The sequence below is a fragment of the Caretta caretta genome, chromosome 3 (assembly GCF_965140235.1).
Source record: "Caretta caretta isolate rCarCar2 chromosome 3, rCarCar1.hap1, whole genome shotgun sequence".
In the NCBI taxonomy this organism is placed as follows: domain Eukaryota; kingdom Metazoa; phylum Chordata; order Testudines; family Cheloniidae; genus Caretta; species Caretta caretta.
Window position 1 is genome coordinate 136,847,579 of NC_134208.1, and position 21,023 is coordinate 136,868,601.

General features: G+C 39.3%; 1 protein-coding gene across 19 annotated transcripts in view; it reads left to right on the plus strand.

Annotated features, from left to right (window-relative positions):
- RYR2 (ryanodine receptor 2) overlaps positions 1–21,023 on the plus strand; it is a 719,935-nt gene that overhangs the window by 314,854 nt on the left and 384,058 nt on the right. For all 19 annotated transcript variants that reach the window (XM_075126918.1, XM_075126917.1, XM_075126921.1 and 16 more), the window contains 4 exons: positions 9,503–9,667; positions 11,294–11,415; positions 15,780–15,963; positions 16,986–17,121. In XM_075126918.1, coding sequence (XP_074983019.1) covers positions 9,503–9,667; positions 11,294–11,415; positions 15,780–15,963; positions 16,986–17,121 — 607 coding nt within the window. The remainder of the gene's footprint in view (positions 1–9,502; positions 9,668–11,293; positions 11,416–15,779; positions 15,964–16,985; positions 17,122–21,023) is intronic.

The following is a 21,023-nucleotide window of genomic DNA, read 5'->3' on the forward strand; positions in this document are numbered from 1 at the left end:
AAGTCAGCTCAGAAGGAATGTATCTGAGTAGGGCATGGCCTTGACTACCTCTACAGTGATGAACATCAGCAGGAGGAATATGTCAAGAGAGCCAACTACATTTTTCCTACGGGGGCAGCAAGTCCTGTTCACCCTCATTCCAGTGCTTCTTTGGTTATAATGCCTCCTTCCACGACGTCAGAGGTACACACCAGCACCTCTGCAGGCAATAACTAACTGCAGGTGCAATTGAGAAAGCACTGTTATGGCTTGTGTCATGAATTGAACACAGTATGTATTGTGGGGCTATTTACAGTTTAGATATCAGGATCCGGTTTTGACTGGCAGAAGGAACTGAAAAAAAAATCAGAATATTCTCTCGTATTAATGTTCTTTAAACATCTTTGCAAAATAAAGAAATGTGATGCCCAAAACTTCATCACACATTAAATAGTTAGAATTTTAATTTGAAAATTGATATTGTGAGCAACAAACAGCATTTTCACGTGGGAAGGATTATTTTCTGAAAGTCAGGTTTTTGACCAATTATATATTTCAGTAAGAATGATCATTGTTAAATAAAACAGAACTAAAATGCATTCGGTTTTTAAGATAGTTTATTTCTTCTTTTAAATTTACAACCATTTCTCCTCCTCCTACACCCGGGCCACCAATATATGTGAGAAACTTCCAAACCACTTAGTTCTGATCCATATGTAAAGTTCACAGGCATTCAGATCAGTGGATTTGTTTTATGCCCATTTCTGTTATATACTGAATCTAAATTTTTGTCAGTTCCCTCTCTTTCTTTCTTTAATATTTCTCACAAACAATTGTTTGAGGTCAGTAATTCAAACCAATACTGATGCAGAATTCAGTATTCGTCAACTCTTTTATATGTAGCTGTTTATGGGCTGCTGAATGCCATAACTGCATCCTTTAATGTAGCTTGGGAATACACAACTATACTCTACTAACAGAGGATTACAGATTCAAGATTAATGGGAATTTCTCCTATTTCTTGTGTGAGGTTGGTCAATATAGTAGCTTTTTCACCAGCTTGTGGAAGCTGTGGAATGGACATAGTCAAAGGGATAATCTCAAGTTGTCAGAGAGGGCACATTTTAAATAGTTTGTCCTGAGGTTTTAAAAATTCCTTTAAATAAATAAAGAATAAGTTTGGGCCTTTTTCTGCTCACTGTTGTGTTTTATAAGGATCATTGGAGGGTCCTGGGAGCAACATACCTAGGGCCACCCCTCCTTACATTTGTGTGCACATGCTGGCCTGAAGTGTGTTCAATTTCAGCTTTGCCGCTGTCACTGGTAAATGCTCTTGCAGAGCCTGGGGAGGACCATTCATGTGAGAGTTCTACATGAGGGTAGGACACCTGACCAGTGACAAATCAGGGAAGCTAACTATATACATAGTCACAAGGCAAACAAACTGGGGAAAAAAAGAGATTTTCTATTTGAGTTGTAGTAATCTTTAGTGGTGCTTGCTATAATAGCAAGAACAAATTTTTCAGCTGGAAATTTGATTTAGAAGTTGACTGGGGCTTTATAAGGGTTTTTCCCCCCAATCACAGCTCAAAAGAGAAATTAAAACTTCTATCCACTAGAGTGCAAACTGAAGATGTAGCTAAAGAATGCTGTAATTGAAAATCTGCCATGGGAGAGAATAGGGAAATATACCATCTGTCTATATCTAGATGCTGGAGGAGATGTTCTTCTGGCTGCTGTTTTAAATTCCCCAGCTCTTTAAGGAGTCAGGTGCTTGTTTCTAAACAGACTTGATAAATCAGAAGGAGTTCCGTGGTTTCTTAATTAAATTGCTGGGTTGTTGGCTGTAGCTACACAGCTTCTTACATCCAAGGACTGGGTCTTAAACTCTGTCTTGTCAAATGCCATGTCCAAATGTGTAAGTGCCCCCATCAAAATGTGTAAAACAATGATCAACCTATAGTAATGAACTGAACTATTGAGTAAGGACTCGGGTATTAATGTAAAACATAAGTTTAATATAATTTTTTTCTCTTGAAATAATTTAAGCAAACAATTCTAATTGTCAATAAGGCTGATAGAATGTAGAGGTTATTGAACAGTCTCATATGCCCTGTTTCTGCAAACTGTTCCATGTGGATGTCCTTTTGGCTTCTGGGAGCAGAGTCTGCCAGAGTGGAACTATTTGCAGGATTGCAGCCCTAAGTAAGTAAGCAAAACTGCCATAAAAATATGCCTTTTGCAGTAGTTTAAATGTGTGGGGTTTGTATATTGTAAATAAGACTTTAGCATTTTCTTTTTGTGTAGTGGAAAAATATCATTACATAATAAATATTCAGCTTTATCATGTTTCTTCTTTCTATACAAAAGTCTCTTCTTTTCTCCCACTAACTTTTAAACAACACCCCCTGATTTTTGAGGGGGCTGAAATATGTCAATTTTAATAAAATGCTGCATTATGATACACTTGTGAGTATTACGCATCCAGTCTGACTCTTTTTAAAAGAGCTCAGGAAATCCATTAAAATGTCACTTGAAAACACAAGTCATACTGTAGCTTTCTATTCATTGACATCTGATAGAATGTCAACGTCAAAGGAATGCCACAAAAATTACGGGAAGGGGATGATGATAAAGGGTAAAATTCCAAGAGCAAAACTTAATTATGTGAATCTTTAGTATGCATATTGCACAGGCACTATATAGAAATATTGAAGTAAAAACACACTTTCAAGTCTAAGTATATTGAATCATGCACATTCAACACTGATATTAAGATACAGTTATGTTACATTAGCCTTTAAAAGTACAAGGTGGTATGCACAGAAAAAGACCTGTATTTATGACGATTTCCTTTTGGGGAGAGCTGTTCACCAGGCTCAATTTTGGAAGTTTCTGTTAGAATTGTTCAAACTAAAATTGTCCAGTTAAGATAGATTTATGGTTGCTTTACTACACTGGAGTGGAGCATATCAGTGAATTCGGTTCTTTGTATTCTGATTTAATGAATGGAGTGTGAAGAATTCTGAACTTTAGCGTGCTTTAGAAGTTAGTGTGCTGACAATGTCACAAGTAAAAAGAAAAGGAGTACTTGTGCACCTTAGAGACTAAGGTGCCACAAGTACTCCTTTTCTTTTTTCAAATACAGACTAACACGGCTGTTACTCTGAAAAATGTCACAAGTGTGATTTCAGTACGGTGGAGATATAACTATGCAGAGTTCTTGCTTTATAAATATAATAAAGTTAATCACACTGGGGAAAATGTCCAGTTGGGGGAGGGGGGAAAGAGGGAAATAGCATGTGATCATGTAATTAAGGGCTGTAGCATTACAGATAAAGTGGCATGGGGTCCTTCATAATGTGGAGATTGTCCTAGCAGGCATCATATCACTACCAAATCATAGTGTGATAATTTCAACCTTTTCTCTGACAGCGATGAGGTGGTTTATATTAGATCATATGATGAGTCCTCTGAACCTGTTTAAACTGTCTGCGTATGTATTACCAGGAAGGCATCATCCTGCTCTGACTTTCCCTGGAGCACCCTGCAGTTTCCTCTTACTCTCATGTGCAGCCCAGCATACAACTGCCTCCTCTCTGCCATGCTACTTCCACTTTCCCCTATACCCATGCCTCCTCTCACATCTCCTCCTTTCCAGTTTCCCATCTACCACAGTCCATCCTTCACTCCCTAGCTTTCCTAGCCTCTATATTCTTCACACATCATCATGCTGTCTATAGAATTCAAAATACTATAAAATTGATATAGGCATGACCTATATGGGGCAATAGCTGATGGTCCCGGAGTGCCTTGTAACACTGATAACAATTATGGAAAGAGTTAAGCTGAATGTGTTTCAGTTCATTCTAAACAAAAACTTGACTTGTTTGTTAGTTGCCAAGGAAAGTTCTTTGGATTGAGGTGGGGACTGAGATCGTGCTTTTCACATTGTCAGCATGCAACCTTACACAGTAAGTGAATGATGTTAACCATTGTTGTAGCTTCCACTCCACCTCAGATATGTTCTAGCCGTGTCTTTATTCTCTATAACGGTTGGATATTTGTTAAAGAAAGTACTGAATATTTTAATTTAAACTTTCCTTTCCCTTTCCATATATATCATGTTAAGATGATACTTTACAGAGTACATTTATTAATACACATTTTGAATTAACAAAACAATGCAGTGAGTGTTATAATACCCTATGTTAGTAGGGACAAATGTAAATATATTTTTTCTACCATAGTTACCCATGTTCAGTGGAGTCCTGTCCTCTTTATAATACTGATTTTATCTGTTTCTGGACATCAGAACCTGAGATAGCCACTCTTTCAAATTGTGGTTTTGTTAGACGTTTTCCACCTTTTGTCCACAGGAGAGAGACAAAAACTTCCTATGCTTAAAGTTTGTAGTAAAGTCTTAGAGAAGCCAAACTGAAAAAGACAATCTTGGACTGTGGAAGTACAGCATACTAACATGGATAAATGCCTCTAGTTAAAAAAGACTAGTGCTTTTTGGCAATTCAGAAGCTTGAAATCAGCTTTTCATTTGTTCAAGTAACAGTGGGACCTAATGTGGTGATTACTGCATCAGTATTTGCACACAACTTGCTACCTTGCCTGCTGTGTGGAGAAAGGGGTTTCCAATGCCAGAACTTGCACCTTTAAAGCCTTCCGCCCTTACATTCCAAGGGGGTGCATCAGGGCTGCAAAGCTGACCAACACCACCTTTTTACAGCAGGTTCTGACCTTGTTTCCCCCTCATCCCCACCGCCATAAAGCACTACTGCCTTCCTCCAGCAAGCCTGAACAAAGGCCACCCTGCTTACAGTGCAGGGCAGTCATTTGTTCAAGTAACAATGGGACCTAATGTGGTGATTCTTGCATCAGTATTTGCACACAGCTTCCTATTATAAAAGCTTTCACATTTTTACATTTTTGTTATCTCCACATATTTGTATTACATTTTAAAATAATGTAATGTAATACAACACTAAGAGACATGATATGAACAAATAATATATCTATAGCAAATATCCATGAATTAATTATGAGCTAAAAGTATATTCTACAATCAGTATCAGATGCATGAACAAGTCAACTATTACAATATATCAAATAATTGGCTGGAGGAAGAAAAGAATTTAAATCACCCCAGGAATTCAAACAGAGCAAGATTAAAATCTGCATCAAAAGCAATTTAATGAAGTGAATCAATGAATATATTTTCTTAGGATGCCTAATGTTACCAAACTTAAGTTTAAGAATTCTCTGTGAACAATAATTTAGAACTTTTTTCAAGTGCTTCAGAATGCATTTATAATTTTTGTAGGAGGTAGAAATCCAGTCATATTTGTGAACAAAAACTTTCTGATGATACTCATGACTACTCCATTTACGTAAGCAATGCATTGCAAATCCCTCACTAACTCGGAGATTGTGTTTCTCTTTAATTCAAGACAAACATCCCTTGACAGCCTTCACTATCAAGCCGCGTCCCCAGACTGCTGCTGTTGCTATGCTAGAACCATTCTGGTCATTCCCAAAGCATTGGGGTGAAAGGGTGGAACAGCCAAGAGAAGGTTAACAGCTACCAGCCTGTCACATGACTCTGCAGGGGACTGAAGGAAGGGGCATGCCCTCTTTGTAGCTGAGCAGGGGTAGGGAAAGACCTTTGGAGACTGCAGCTGGTGTTGGTCAGGGGAATCGCTTTGTTTTGTGTTACTTCACGTTTTTGTGTTTAAATAATACATTGTGCCCGCCAGCTGACACTTGGTGGAGAATACATACAAACAGTTACCACAGCCGGAAGACAGAAATAGGTAGGGAGGCCCTGTTGAAATGGCAGGGGAAATGATGTCAGCCACTGTAGTAGCTGTAGCAGCTCTTGGTCCAGAAGCAACAACACAACAAGCACAAGCAGCAACAGTAGTCTCAACGGCAGCAGCAGCGGTTTCTGCTCTAACTGCTGGATCAGGATGGCTGGAACTCTCAGATGAGGGTGATGCCTTGGTTACTTCTGTATCGGGGAGGATTTCTTCACTAAGATGGGGCTGGAGGAGAACCCCGAGACCTCCCTGGAGATCTTTGAACAGGGGGCAGGTGCCCACCAATAGCCCTAAGATGTGTGGGCCATCAAAAGAAACCCTGTCCTTGACAGGGAAGGCTCAGACTGCACATGGTGCTATGGAGGGGACCTCCCCAAAGGCCTATCGAGCATTGAATGCAGGCATGTGGACTATTTGGGACCAGCAAAGAAGGATATTTTTGCTAGTTATGATTGGAAGAATTTGTCCCAGACTCTTGGCTTTGAGCAGAGGCTCAACAGTTATGGGATTTCTGTTCTTGCTGGTTAAAGCCCGAGGTATGTTCCCCACAGAAAATTGTGGAGATGGTGGTACAGGAGAAGTTTTGTCATATGCTACCAGGTAACCTGCCTGGAGGAGGCAGCATACCTTATTGAGAAATTCCTTAAGGCAGAACTGGACTGTGGGACTATTCAGAGACCTTTTGAAACAGGCTCCTTCCTTGAGACTGAGGCTAGCAGTGGCTGGGGCTATGAGAGAATAGCCAGAGATAACAAAACTGCGACTGGAAGGGCTCCCACTGGGCTGCAGGGCCTGCTTACAATCCGCCAGGTCAAGACCGCAGCAGATCCTGGCTCAGGGCAGGGGCTGGAGATGAGGGACCAGTGGTATGTAACCTATCAGTTAAATCAGCCTCTGTCAGATTATTGGAGGGTAGCTAATGTAATGCTGATTTTTTAAAAAAAGGCTTCAGAGGCAGTCCTGGCAATTTCAGGCCAGTAAGCCTAACTTTGGCACTAGGCAAATTGGTTGAAACTGTAGTAAAGAGCAGAATTATCAGACACACAGATGAACACGATATGTTGGGGAAGAATCAACACATCTTTTGTAAAGGGAATTCATTCCTCACCAATGTATTAGAATTCTTTGAGGGAATCATCAAGCATGTGGACAAGGGTGATCCAACTGATATAATGTACTTGGACTTTCAGAAAGCCTTTGACAAGCACCAAAGGCTTTTAAGCAAAGTAAGCAAACCCAGGGTAAGAGGGAAGGTCCTCCCATGGATCAGTGACTGGTTAAAGACAGAAAACAAAGGGTGGGAAAAAGTGGTCAGTTTTCACAATGGAGAGAGGGAAATAGTGGGATCCTCAAGGATCTGTACTTGGACCTGGCTGTTTAACATCTTTGTAAAAGATCTGGAAAAAGGGGAAACAGTGAGGTGATAAAGTTTGCAGATACAAAATTATTCAAGATGGTTAAGTCCAGAGCTGCCTGCAAAGACTTACAAAGGGATTTCACAAAACTGGGTGACAGCAGCAAAGTGGCAGGTGAAATTCAATATTAAGTACAAAGAAATACACATTGGAAAACATAATCCTAATGATATAAACAAAATGATAGGGTTTATATTAGCTGTTAGCACTCGAGATCTTGGAATTGTTGTGCATAATTCTCTGAAGACATCCGCTCAATGGGCAGCGGCAGTAAAAAAAAAACAAAAAACTAATAATGTTAGGAGCCATTAGGAAAGGGATAGATAAGACAGAATATGTCATAATGTTACTCCATAAATCCACGGTTTGGGCACACTTCAAATAGGCAACCAGAACTGCATGCAGTATCTCAAAAAAGATGTATTAGAATTGGGAAAGGTACAGAGGAGGACATCAAAAATGATTAGACATTGAAAAGATCAACTTAGAAAAGAGGGGACTAAGGGGGAGAGGGGATATGATGGTCTATAAAATCATGAATGGTGTGGAGAAAATGAGTATGGAAGTTTCAGAGTAACAGCCGTGTTAGTCTGTATTCGCAAAAAGAAAAGGAGTACTTGTGGCACCTTAGAGACTAACCAATTTATTTGAACATGAGCTTTCGTGAGCTACAGCTCACTTCATCGGATGCATACCGTGGAAACTGCAGCAGACTTTATATATACACAGAGAATATGAAACAATACCTCCTCCCACCCCACTGTCCTGCTGGTAATAGCTTATCTAAAGTGATCATCAGGTGGGCCATTTCCAGCACAAATCCAGGTTTTCTCACCCTCCACCCCCCCACACAAATTCACTCTCCTGCTGGTGCTAGCCCATCCAAAGTGACAACTCTTAACATAATCAAGTCGGGCTATTTCCTGCATAAATCCAGGTTTTCTCACATCCCCCCCACCCCCAGTTTGTGTGTGTATGGGGGTGGGGGGGGATGTGAGAAAACCTGGATTTATGCAGGAAATAGCCCGACTTGATTATGTAAAGAGTTGTCACTTTGGATGGGCTAGCACCAGCAGGAGAGTGAATTTGTGTGGGGGGGTGGAGGGTGAGAAAACCTGGATTTGTGCTGGAAATGGCCCACCTGATGATCACTTTAGATAAGCTATTACCAGCAGGACAGTGGGGTGGGAGGAGGTATTGTTTCATATTCTCTGTGTATATATAAAGTCTGCTGCAGTTTCCACAGTATGCATCCGATGAAGTGAGCTGTAGCTCACGAAAGCTCATGCTCAAATAAATTGGTTAATCTCTAAGGTGCCACAAGTACTCCTTTTCTTTTTGAGTATGGAAGTGTTATTTACCCCTTCACAGGGATCACCCAAAGAAATTAATAGGCAGTGGGCTTAAAAGGAGGTAGTTCTTTATATGGTGCTATTAGCCCGTGGAACTTGTTGCCACGCAATGTTGTGAAGGCCAGAAGCATAAGTGGGGTCAAAAAAGTATTAGACACTTTCATGAAGGACAGGTTCATCATTGGCTATTAGCTGAGATGGTCACGGATGCAACTGGGTGCCCATAAACCTCCACCTGCCGGAAGCTGGGAGTGGATGAAAGGGGATGGGTCACTGGAAATTGCCGTGTTCTGAAGTGTCGGGCATTGGCCACTCTCAGAAGACAGGATGCTGGGCTGGATGGACCGTTGGTCTGACCCAGTATGCCTGTTATGTCTCGTGTTTTCAGACACATAGTTGTATACTGGAGCAGACTTTCTTGTTTTCTTTACCTGAACTACTTTGAGATCTGTCGTACTGGTGTTGCTTGTGCAGAACTCCTGCTAATTGAAGATTGAGTAGGATGAGCAGAATTTGTACCTCTGAGGAATGCTCTGCAGAGAGCATAGGCTAGTAAAACTGAAATCTGATTAACCAATATAAGGTCTGATTCTCCATTTTGTTTATACCATTTTATGCTAGCTCACTGGGATTAAACTGACTGGAAAATCAGATCATAGAATATAAAATATGTTCTTCAATAATGTTCACCTGGATTTTGTACAGAGAAAATCTCTCTCTCTCTCTCTCTCTTCATTCAAGTATTTGGCTGACAAGCTAGTGGTATTTATTACTTCCCCCTTTATTAATCATTTTGGCAATGAGGGAATACAACAATGTCTACAGTGTTCTTACAGTTCCTTCAACCAATGAAAATAACATCCAGCATTCAATGTTTGTTGCTGTGTTTATTGATTAATTGGGCTTGCACCTTTTTTCACTTTAGGAAAAATTGGATATAGGGATGAGAAAAGAGGTTGATGGAATGGGAGCATCTGAAATAAAGTATGGTGACTCAGTATGCTACATACAACATGCAGACACAGGCCTGTGGCTCACGTACCAGTCTGTGGATGCAAAGTCTGTAAGAATGGGATCTGTGCAACGCAAGGTAAGACCGTGAGTAAGGATACATTTCATTCACTCACAACTGTGTGCGACATGGGAAAAATTGAAGAAAATCAAAGGCTGCTGTTAATTTCTACATCTTCAATATTTTAAGCCTTCCTTTCTATCAAATATTAGGGGTTGTCTTCTAATAAATATAAATATAAAAATAAAATAAAAGTGTGGTCTTAACTTAGGTTAAAATAGCAGTGAAGACAGAGCAGTTTGGCTCCCCTAAGGACTTTTAACTCGAGCTGCTAACCCGTGTTGAAAGTCAAGTCACTGTGCCTTCACTGTTTTAACCTGAGTAAGCTCCGTAGGGTTAGCTAACCAGAGTTAAGAACACATCATTTCTTGCAATGGAGATCATCCTAAAGTCTTGAAAATCAAGATGGCAGCCTGCATCAATTCCTTAAGTTAAAAACTAAATCCAACTACTCCTGTTAGTCTACAGCTGTTAGCTTACAAATGTTCTTGAATTTGATAGTGCTCAAAGGAAAGCTGTTTGGCTCATTGCAGGAAAGAACCATATAACCGTCTGAGAATGCTAACAGTACCATGTAGAATTCTGTTCTCCAGTGGTCTATAGTTGTGTTGAGAAAGCACTTGAACTGAACATCTGTGCTTTCAGGTGTGGGCAATGTTTTGAAAATATTGCCTTTTGTGCAGAAATTTTTGATTCTTATTTTCAGTCCAGAGGTGTATTTTTTCCCCTGAAATATGATGATTCTATTTGTGGTTATCGGAGCATTGAAAAGGAGGGAAAAAGGTGCTTTTCACTCTTGAGCCATGTTTCAGATGCTATATTTGCACATTTTTTTTATTTTTAAATTTCTAACATGGCATGACATTAATTCTTAATGAAGAAAATGCCTGAGATAAAATAAATCCTGTGTTCACTGTGAATGTTTGTCTGAAATATCAATTTATTTGAATGAGTTCATCGGATAAATGCACCAGCAGTTTGCCTTTCTATGTTTAAATTTATCTTTCAATATTTAACAAGTAAGGTGGCAACAACAACAATGTAATATTATGATTAAGATTTTACACTCTCACACACACAGGAAATTTGAAGTTATAATAAAAACATAATAGCTAGTCATGATCAAATCTAGGCTTTTCTCTAGTGATCCAGGGTGTACTAAGAAAGAGGGCCAGTAAAAGGGTTGGCATCCAGGGTCAGCCATTTCTGGACGTGGCTGAATTTTAGAAGGTTTTATGTGCAGGTGGATAAGGGGAAAGAGCTGATGTTCAGCATAGTTCTTATGTTTCCCATTCCTAATATATTCCCATATATTTACTTTCCTATGGAGGTAAAGCCATATATATTTTGATATGACCTTAATGTGGAAAACACTGACTTCTGATGGCTTTGTAGGTAAGCCTTTCAGAAGTGGTAGTACTAAAATTGTCATGGAACTGGACATGCTTTAAGTAATACCAGGGTATAACTGGGTACCAGGCACTAAATTACAGGCTAATCTGATTTTGATTAACTTTGGTTTCTCTGTGTGTATTTTTGTATTTACTCCACCCCTCCCCTCTCACTACATATTTTACAAATAAGGAACATGGAACTTCCTTCTGTTTTTCTTTGCAATAGCTGGTCTTTGTCTCTGTCTTGCAGGCTATAATGCACCATGAAGGCCACATGGATGATGGTTTGACCTTGTCCAGATCTCAGCATGAAGAATCCCATACAGCACGAGTCATCCGTAGTACAGTCTTCCTTTTCAACAGGTTTATAAGGTATGTTTTACTGTGGACCTTTTTTGTCGTCCTTTTCCTTTCCCATGTCCCACCCCAAATGATCATTGACATCACGGTGAGCAATTTAGCTTTGCAAAAAAAAAAAATAGACCAATATTTGCAATAATAGGCCTTGTAATTCTTTATCAACAATAAGCAAAGGGGAATCTGCAGAAGAATTACTGTCCATTTATTTTCTCCATTTCTAATCTTCCCTTCTCTTTCAACCTTGATATAAATTTATAAACATTAACGTTGACATTACGATTCAAACTAAACATAAAAGAAAAATTTCATCTGCCAGAATTTGTGAGGCTATCAAGCAGGCCATGAGGTGCTTTATTTTCTAACTACAGTTAAAATGTGGTAATATAATATCAACAAACAAATTGATGGTTTTGCCAGGAAAAATGAAAGAATAGTGTTGTTGCATAAAATAGTAGCAGTACAGTACAATAACTGTTGTAGATGGGCACCAATTATTGCAATCATCCTTCCTGCTTAGAGCTTTTTATGATTTTGTTTATTTGTTCTGATTGTGGGTAATAAAATATTGAGTGTGACTGCATTTTGGCTGATATGTTTTATATTATTCTTATTGCCTTATGACCAAACTTAGTGATTTTTAATCAACACTAAAGAGTGAAGTCATAAGCTTGCTGTTAGCTAAACCATGGCCTTCAAAATCGTTTTGTGAAGACACAAAAGAAAAATAAAAAAATCAGTTTATTATCATATATATTTGGGGGCACAAAATATAAGTTTTATTCTTATTTCTCCACTAAAATCTCATTTTACACTTTCAACTATACCACTAGCTCAAGGCCACTCTATGGATAGTTTGCCAGGTGTCCAGACTGCCTTATGCTGGTTAAAAATAAAGCTGGAACAAGCAAAGCACTTTCGTCTTCAGACCTTGGGTTGTGGGCATGAATGTACATTCCTTCATGGTATATTTGCAGCTGCTAGTGTCCTTAGCAGGCTATGCCAGGATCACACTAGAGCCATGTCCTCATCTGCATTGCAAGATATCTGCCTTCGCTACCTCGTTACCTATGGGCTCCTTATATAGTTATGTAAGGTTAAGCAGGATATAGCCCTTTCCATCACACTACTTAATTGGAGATGTCATTTTTCAAATTCAAAAATGTTTAATTTAATTCCATTGCTTTTCTCCTCCTCCTTGTCTTGCTTGCCTTGCTGTATCATTTTACTTTGCAAACTTAGGCCCAGTTCCAGTAATGCTCTTAAGTAAAGCTTAAATTTACCTTCAGAGTAGCTCCAGAAGAAGTCAAAGGACCTACTCATGTGAAAATTAATCGTGGCCTTGAGTGCTTTGCTAGATCAGGGGTTAAGTTCTTACTCTTTGCTGTATTGTGAAATTTCAAACCTGGACAAATATGGATTTACAAATAAAACCTTTTGAGTTTTTTGGAAATGTATGAGAGATTCTGCAAAAACATTTTAGAACTTTTTGGGAAAATTTTTTCAGAGAACATATCCCTCTCCCTCCTCCGTCTTAAAATAATCCAAGAATTGGAATTCTAGAACCATTAGAATTGTCATGATTTCTGACATCTCCACCTACCATTTATATCTTTTAAAAAGATTTTATTTTTATTTCTTCGTAATCTCAATATTTTGCTGTAAATGTTTTCTTCTGAAAAACCTGAATCTTCCTCCTTCCCATCACACCATTAGATCATTATTTTACTGAGTTTTCTCTTTCCACTGTGCTCCCTTTGTTTGCTTTTTTGTCTTTTATGTTGTTATTATTTGTTTCTCTAATATCTTGGAGTGTATATAAATTGTTTTATCAATTAATATTTTGGCCTGCTGAGAATGAGAGAATTGTAGGCAACTCAGCATAGTAAACTTTCCCACTCTGAACCCTCTCTTAAATGGCACTGGTAAGAGCCTAATTCCTGAACCTCTTTGTTAACCCAATAGCTCACAAAAGGACATTCTTGTATTGTTTCTGACTGTAGCTGGAAGTAGCAAAATAATGAGTGAGTCTCATGCTACTCCCTTCCCAAAGCCAAAAGAGAGCTGAGATATTGGTTTCAAGTGTGTCTGGCCTGGATCCATGTTCGCCCATAATATATAGATATGCTAATTTATTGAAAACGTAAATCTCCATTTACTCATGATGTGACAGACAGAAGTGCCTGCTAGAAGAGTTGCCTATTATGTGACATTCAAAATAAAGAATGTAGAGTAAAGCCCTTGATAGTTTCTTTTTTGTGAAGGCTCTCTTAGAAGCTCCTAAGAATGCTATACAGGAAAAAGTGAGAGAAAAAGTATTGTTATGGTAACAATTTAAAAAATGTAGGTAACGCTGAAGAAGAGAAATTATGTAGAAGTACAAGTGGCATCCATATTTCTATTCTAACAACCCAGTTTTAGCATGATCTTATTCTAAGAAGCACAAATTGAATTAGATCGTATTTCAAAGCATTATTTACGAATTTCTTTGAAGGAGCATGTTTCTTAGATTTCTTTTGGAAATAATTATGAGAATTCACCATTTTTGTGTATGTTGACATACTTTATTGTACTGTGCAGTAAATTGATTGTGTGCTATTTATTGAGATTTTGTTTTTGTAGCTTGGTTCTTTCTAGCTCACCCAGGTAAGTAAAACCATAAATTACTGTTTTGTCTGAAAATACTGTCGTGTATTGACTTTGAATAAGAGGTTGCAAAAAGGATAAAGAACTATGATAGTTATTTCTGCCTGAGAATTTCACATTGTAAAATAAATCATATCGTAGACCCCAACAAGTTGCTTAAAGATGCCCCCCATCTTTGACCCTATGAGCAATCCCGTTGACTTCAATGGCACTGCTCACATGCTGAAAGTTGGGTACATTCTGAAGAATCTTGCTGACTCGAGGCCTGGGACCTCAACAGTTGGTGACCTTAATAGAAAGATTATTGCATAGGGCCCAATCCTGCTACTGCTGAAGTCAGTTGCAAAGCTCACTTCAAAGGAAGGAGGGGCAGGGCCATAATAAGTGTTAGTTATGTTTTTGAGTTATTTTCTGTAACTGAGATCCTTCTTTCTTCATTGGTAACTATTCCTCCTGCTCCTACAGTGATTCCTTCAGAATGTTTTCTAGTTCTAGCTCTTCATTTAGTGTGTAAGTGACCTTGTCATAAATATAAAGGGAAGGGTAAACCCCTTTGAAATCCCTCCTGGCCAGGGGAAAGCTCCTCTCACCTGTAAAGGGTTAAGAGGCTAAAGGTAACCTCGCTGGCACCTGACCAAAATGACCAATGAGGAGACAAGATACTTTCAAAAGCTGGGAGGAGAGAGAGAAACAAAGGGTCTGTGTGTCTGTCTATATGCTGGTTTTCTGCCGGGGATAGACCAGGAATGGAGTCTTAGAACTTTTAGTAAGTAATCTAGCTAGGCATGTGTTAGATTATGATTTCTTTAAATGGCTGAGAAAAGAATTGTGCTGAATAGAATAACTATTTCTGTCTGTGTATCTTTTCTGTAACTTAAGGTTTTGCCTAGAGGGGTTCTCTATGTTTTTGAATCTAATTACCCTGTAAGATATCTACCATCCTGATTTTACAGGGGGGATTTCTTTATTTCTATTTACTTCTGTTTTTATTAAAAGTCTTCTTGTAAGAAACTGAATGCTTTTTCATTGTTCTCAGATCCAAGGGTTTGGGTCTGTGGTCACCTATGCAAATTGGTGAGGCTTTTTATCCAACATTTCCCAGGAAAGGGGGGGTGCAAGTGTTGGGAGGATTGTTCATTGTTCTTAAGATCCAACGGTCTGGGTCTGTAGTCACCTAGGCAAATTGGTGAGGCTTTTTACCAAACCTTGTCCAGGAAGTGGGGTGCAAGGTTTTGGGGGGAAAGATGCGACCAAACTGCTCTTCCCCAGTAACCAGTATTAGTTTGGTGGTGGTAGCGGCCAATCCAAGGACGACGGGTGGAATATTTTGTACCTTGGGGAAGTTTTGACCTAAGCTGGTAAAGATAAGCTTAGGAGGTTTTTCATGCAGGTCCCCACATCTGTACCCTAGAGTTCAGAGTGGGGGAGGAACCTTGACAGACCTGATAACACAGAAACACTCTGAGCAGGTGTAAAAGTTGTGTTTCCTTTGTTTTGTCCATGGTATTTCCTTCATCACTCCAAATATGAAGCTGAATGGAACTGATATAAGTCTCCTTTACCAATTCTCTTTTCGCAATGCATTTGACTTATTGTTGGCGAGGAGGAAGCATTGAGAGGACAGTCTTAGAGCAGAGAACTCAGGTCTGATTTTAAAGCAGTGAAGAGAAAAAAAGACAATGACAAATCAATTCATTTTCAAAACTTAGAGAAGTGTTTGAAACTCACTTTAGGGGCCTTGATGCTCTCAGCAAGAAAGTGAAGTCTTCCACAGTTGACTTTCCCATTGAGTCAGTCAGTCTGAGCCTTCAGGACTTGATCGGCTACTTCCACCTGCCAGATGAACATTTAGAACATGAAGACAAACAGAACAGGCTAAGAGCACTGAAGAATCGACAAAATCTCTTCCAGGAAGAGGTAACATTTTTTCTTTACATTGTTACTGTACTTCCCACTTTGTGTACGCCAGTAGGGTTTTTACCTGGTTTGACCTAACAATAACATTATAGGTAGCTGGGTGTCTTGTGGGAAACCCAGGTTTAGGAGTAACCATAGAGCTCAGTATGGTAGAGGGGACACTTTCAATTTTGAAAATAGCTTTTGGGAGGACATTTTGATATTAAACTATCTGCACTAATAGCATCATTTTGAAAATCTAATTTCTTTTTGTGAGTTTCATGGATGATTCATGTAACTGGCAACCTGTAATGCTGAGCCTATTTTTAGTAAATTTCTGTTGCAGTACATCAATTGTCAGAATCCAATCTGATAAATCATTTCAGTAATTTTTTAAAATTTATTTTTATTTTGAGATGGCTGCACATCTGATACTAGTTTTGCTTATGTGGGATATCCATTAGTTTTTTTCGGGTCTGCTCCTGCCTGTGATCTGTACTTATTTGGATTTTTTGGAGGGGAAATTAAAGGTTTTATTTCCTTTCCCTTTTTAAAAAAAATACAATATTCTGAACATCAGAATTACTAAGGTGCCATTCAGGATCCCTGAATTATGATCTTATGTTCTCCCCTCAAATGTAATTAGTAATTACTGTCATAAAAGACTCATTAGCTCTCTCTCTTTGTACTGGATTATGCAAGGTACTTAAGCACGTGCCTTAGTTTAAGCATGAGAGTTATCCCACTTACTTCACTGGTGCCACTGGTAATTGATCTTGGAACTCAGGTATTTAATTTCACTTTGGAAGACTCATAGAGCAAATATGCTAGTAACAAAGCACTGTAAAACATTCTTCAGCATTTTCCTTAATAACTTCCCCCAGAGATAGCTGGCTGCATCTGCTACATATCTACTTTGTGTTTTACATTTATTTTTCTTTTTTGTCATGTATCTTTTTTTCTTGTCGTCTTTTAATCTACATTGACATCTTTGTACTGAAGAGATATTTTCTTCTCTGAAAACCTGAACTTTTTATTTCTAGGGTATGATCAACCTTGTCCTTGAATGCATTGATCGCTTGCACGTGTACAGCAGTGCAGCCCATTTTGCTGACGTAGCTGGGAAGGAAGCAGGAGAGACTTGGAAATCTATTCTAAATTCTTTGTATGAATTACTAGGTAAGACATATTATGGTTGTCTGGGATTTTTTGACAGCAAACTAATCTATTCAGGTGAAATGGAAATCTGAAACCAAAGACCACTGAAATTATCTAGGGACTATATTGGAGAAGACCTTCCATTTCAGTGAGTGTGGAAGAGTAGTTATGAATAAAATGAAGTGAGTATGCCTTGATTAAAGTAAATGGATATCTTGACAAATCCATGATTTTTGCATTTGTATCTTGCACATTGTTGGAAAAAATATTTATATTGTAGTGTTGCCTAGAGGTCTCAGTCAACATTGTCAGGTTCTGTATAAACACGCATAAAGGCACAGTCTCTGAGTGGGGAGTGCTGTTTTCTGGATGATGTAAAACTAAGATCTTGACTACCTGTGGTCATTAAAGTTCCCATTACCTTCTTTGTAAGGGTCTTGGTGTCCTGGCCAAATTTTCACTTATGTGGTAGCCTTCTGTTTCCTGAACATTTCTCCCAATAATTTCAATTGGATACAGTATTCTTCATTTTCTGCTCTGTTACTATATGCTGCTCCTGTTGACTGATTTTCATCCCAGAGGTGGCTGCTCTTCAGTTGTGGGCAAAATGACTATATAAAAATAAATCCTTCACTTCTAAACCAATGGAATAAACTTAAAAATCAACATAATAAACTGCATTTATTTTGCTATATTTTCCTGCCTCACCCATACTCTGCCAAAACTAATTGAACATTTCTTACCTTGTGAGCAGCTTTCAAATAGATGCCATTTTCTTCAAATAAAACAGACAAAATCTGCCACAGGACTGTTCCATTCTTTCCCTCACAGTGTGGATCAGATAAAAGCAGAGATTTTGCTACATGAAATCATGTTGCATTATATGTAGACCAGCACTGGAGGGGGATGTTGCACACACTTTGCCAGTGGGTTTCAGATATTTGCTGGCCACAAAGGAATGGTGAGACTCGGGAATCTTGGGTCTCATTCAGGCTCCAGAGGGGAGTGTTCTCTAGTGAGCACAGACCTTTCTGCCCATTTTCCTCCACAACTCCCCAAATCATCCCTTCCAACTTGCCCCAGTCCTGTCTCTTCCCCACCCGACTCCTCATTACAGTCCCATTTTCCTCACCTCACCAGTCCCAGTCACTACTGAGGCATATGGGAGGTTTTGGAGGTGGAGATTAGGTGGGAAACTTCAGAGGATGAGGGGGAAAAGGAGCAAAAAGAGGAGGTGGATCACAGTAGTTCTGATCAATGTTTTTGCAGAAAGCTGGTGGGATATTGTGTGGAGAGGGAAGAGGTGTCTGAAAGGCTTTTAAGGGGAGGGAGCTGAAGGCTGTGAATAGGCAGCCAAGCTTGTGGGGATGAGAGTCAGTGCTGCTGTTTGAATTAACAAGAGAGAGTACAAAGTTGTAGTGGATGGAAGCCTGCATAGCATCTTGACTTTATTCAGAGGCATTTGGCATCAAGTCTAAAAGGAATTGGATGTTGGGAATAAATGGAAAGCATTTTGTGGTGTAAAATAGAGAGCGGCAAATGCATCTTGGGAGGTGGGGAGAGTACTGAATCAATAGTGGAGAAGTGGAGGCTGGGAGAGGCAGAGCAGTCACAGATATCAATGGACTGATGGTCACAGAACAGCCAGGTGAGGGCAGTGGACAGAGGGAAAATATGAAATACAGAAGGAGGAAGTGGATAGTGTTCAGAGAAAAGGAACTCTACTATTGAGTGATCAGAGAAGGAGCGCTCTTTAATGAAGACAAGGTGAAGTGAGTGGCCATTCTGGTAAGTGGGGGAGTTGATCCAGGGCTAAAAGTTGAATGAGGAGAAAAGGGTGGGGGAACAAAAGTCTATCAGGTTGGACAGAAAATCAACATTAGGTCACTGAGAATGTGGGTGAGTGGTAGATGGTGATGAGGGAATGAGAGAGCATCAGGTGTCAAAATAGGGTATATGGTGGCAATATTGGAGAAACCAGATCTATCACTAATAAATGAATGGAGTGGCTACTACATATATTTGCATTTATGTTTTTCTTTGTATTACTTGTAGTGTGTGCTCATCAAGTAGCTCTTTGGAATACTTAATTCCAGTGGCCATTCGGTGGTTTTTCATTAGTTTTCCTCTTGTAATTGTTTGTCTGCAGCGATAGTGAACTTTTCTGCAAAGGAGTCACAGCATGGACTGTGCCTCCTGTATCCATGCTCAAAATTTTGGCTTCAGCTGTAGCTGACTCAATCTGAGTAGCAATGGTTATTGCTTTTTCTAGTGTAAGTTGTGGTCCTAGAAGTAAGTGTTCCCTTACAGGAAGCATGGTTGTTTTCTCAATGAGGTGGTCTCTAATCATCTCATCTGCCATATTCCCAAAGTCACAAGTTACAATCAGACTCCTCAGGGAAGCAACACGCTGGTGAAATCTGTAGCGATTAGCTACTACATTCACTTTTGACACAAAAAAGTTCTTTAATGCTGTGAGTGCAGTCTCATATTTATCATCTGCAAGGGGAAAAGTGTAAAATATACGCTGCCCTTCTGCTCCAAGGCAGTGGATTAGCAGAGCACACTTTCTTACTTCAGAAATCTCTGTAGCACTGATTGCAAGCAGATAAGTCTCAAACGTATGGATCCAGGCATTAAAAGCAATTGGAGGCTCACCCGGGCTTTGTAGAAAGGGTGCAGGTGGGTTCAGAGGCAGAAGATCCCTTCCTCGTCGCCAAAATGTTATAGCAACCAGGCAAGGTACTAACAAACGTCAACAGGACTTTATTTTTAAAGTGGAAATCTCTTACCAAGCTGCTGCTGCACCCTCGGTAGCTCTCACTCCGCCTCCTCAACTTCCCTTCCTGCTTCCTGTCCTTTCAGACTCCCAACAGCCAGTGCTCCCAGTTCTAATAATTACAAGCAGCATCTAAACACTACAGTAACATTAAAAATGCTATGGCTCAGAAACTCTCTGAAAAATGAAATGTGTAATCAAAATGCTTGATAGCCTATTAAATATACTAGCTCAAAACATGGTCTTATAATTCATTGTTACAAAGAATGACCCTTTTAAGAAAAAAGAATATTTAAATGAGTTAGCTTCTATGTAGAATGTGAGCGTTTGTAATTTTGATGAATTTTATATCTCAAATGTGTGATTTTAGGAATGCATCTCTTCTATATCACTTCTGCCATAATAGGCCATTAGGGATTCTCTGTGCTTTGTGATTAGTTGTGCTGGTTACCTGAACAGTACTAAAATTATCTACAGCTACAGCTGAATGCCTCTAAATAAAGCTTTAGTGGAACTGTTCTCTGATCACCATTTCCCACTCAGAGTGTGGTTCTACAGGAACAGAGAAAGATGATTTGCCACAGACCATTAGGTTTTCAGCCTCTCTTCCCCTGCTTCCCTAAAACCACTCTGTCAACTCACTGGTTTAGTGATGTAAAGGATTAGCATTCATACCCTGGCCTTTCATGTCTGCAGCAGACCCAGCTTCAAATCATACTGAGGCCACAATTCTAAGGGTGTAAATGCATTTCCTAATGGCATTGAATCAATATCTCAAAACCATAGCGCAATATAACATAACTAATAACCAAACAATATTACTTAGCCCTCATAGAGTGCTTTTCATCTGTAGCTCACAAAGTGTTTTAGGAAGTTATGCAAGTATTATTAGCCCTTTTAACTGATGGGGAAACTGAGGTATAGGGTGATTCGGAGACTGCCCAAAGTCACACAGTGAATCAGTGGCAAAGCCAGGTACAGACCTGGTCTCCTTAGCCCTTGAAATATACACAGTCTCCCAATGTGATCAGCAATCTCTCTTGACGAGAATGGCAGGGGAAGTTTCTGGTTAAGATTGATGCTTTGGTAGAGCTGCATGTGAAGCTTGCATAAGAACAGCAGTTTGCACTGTTCCACACTCTAG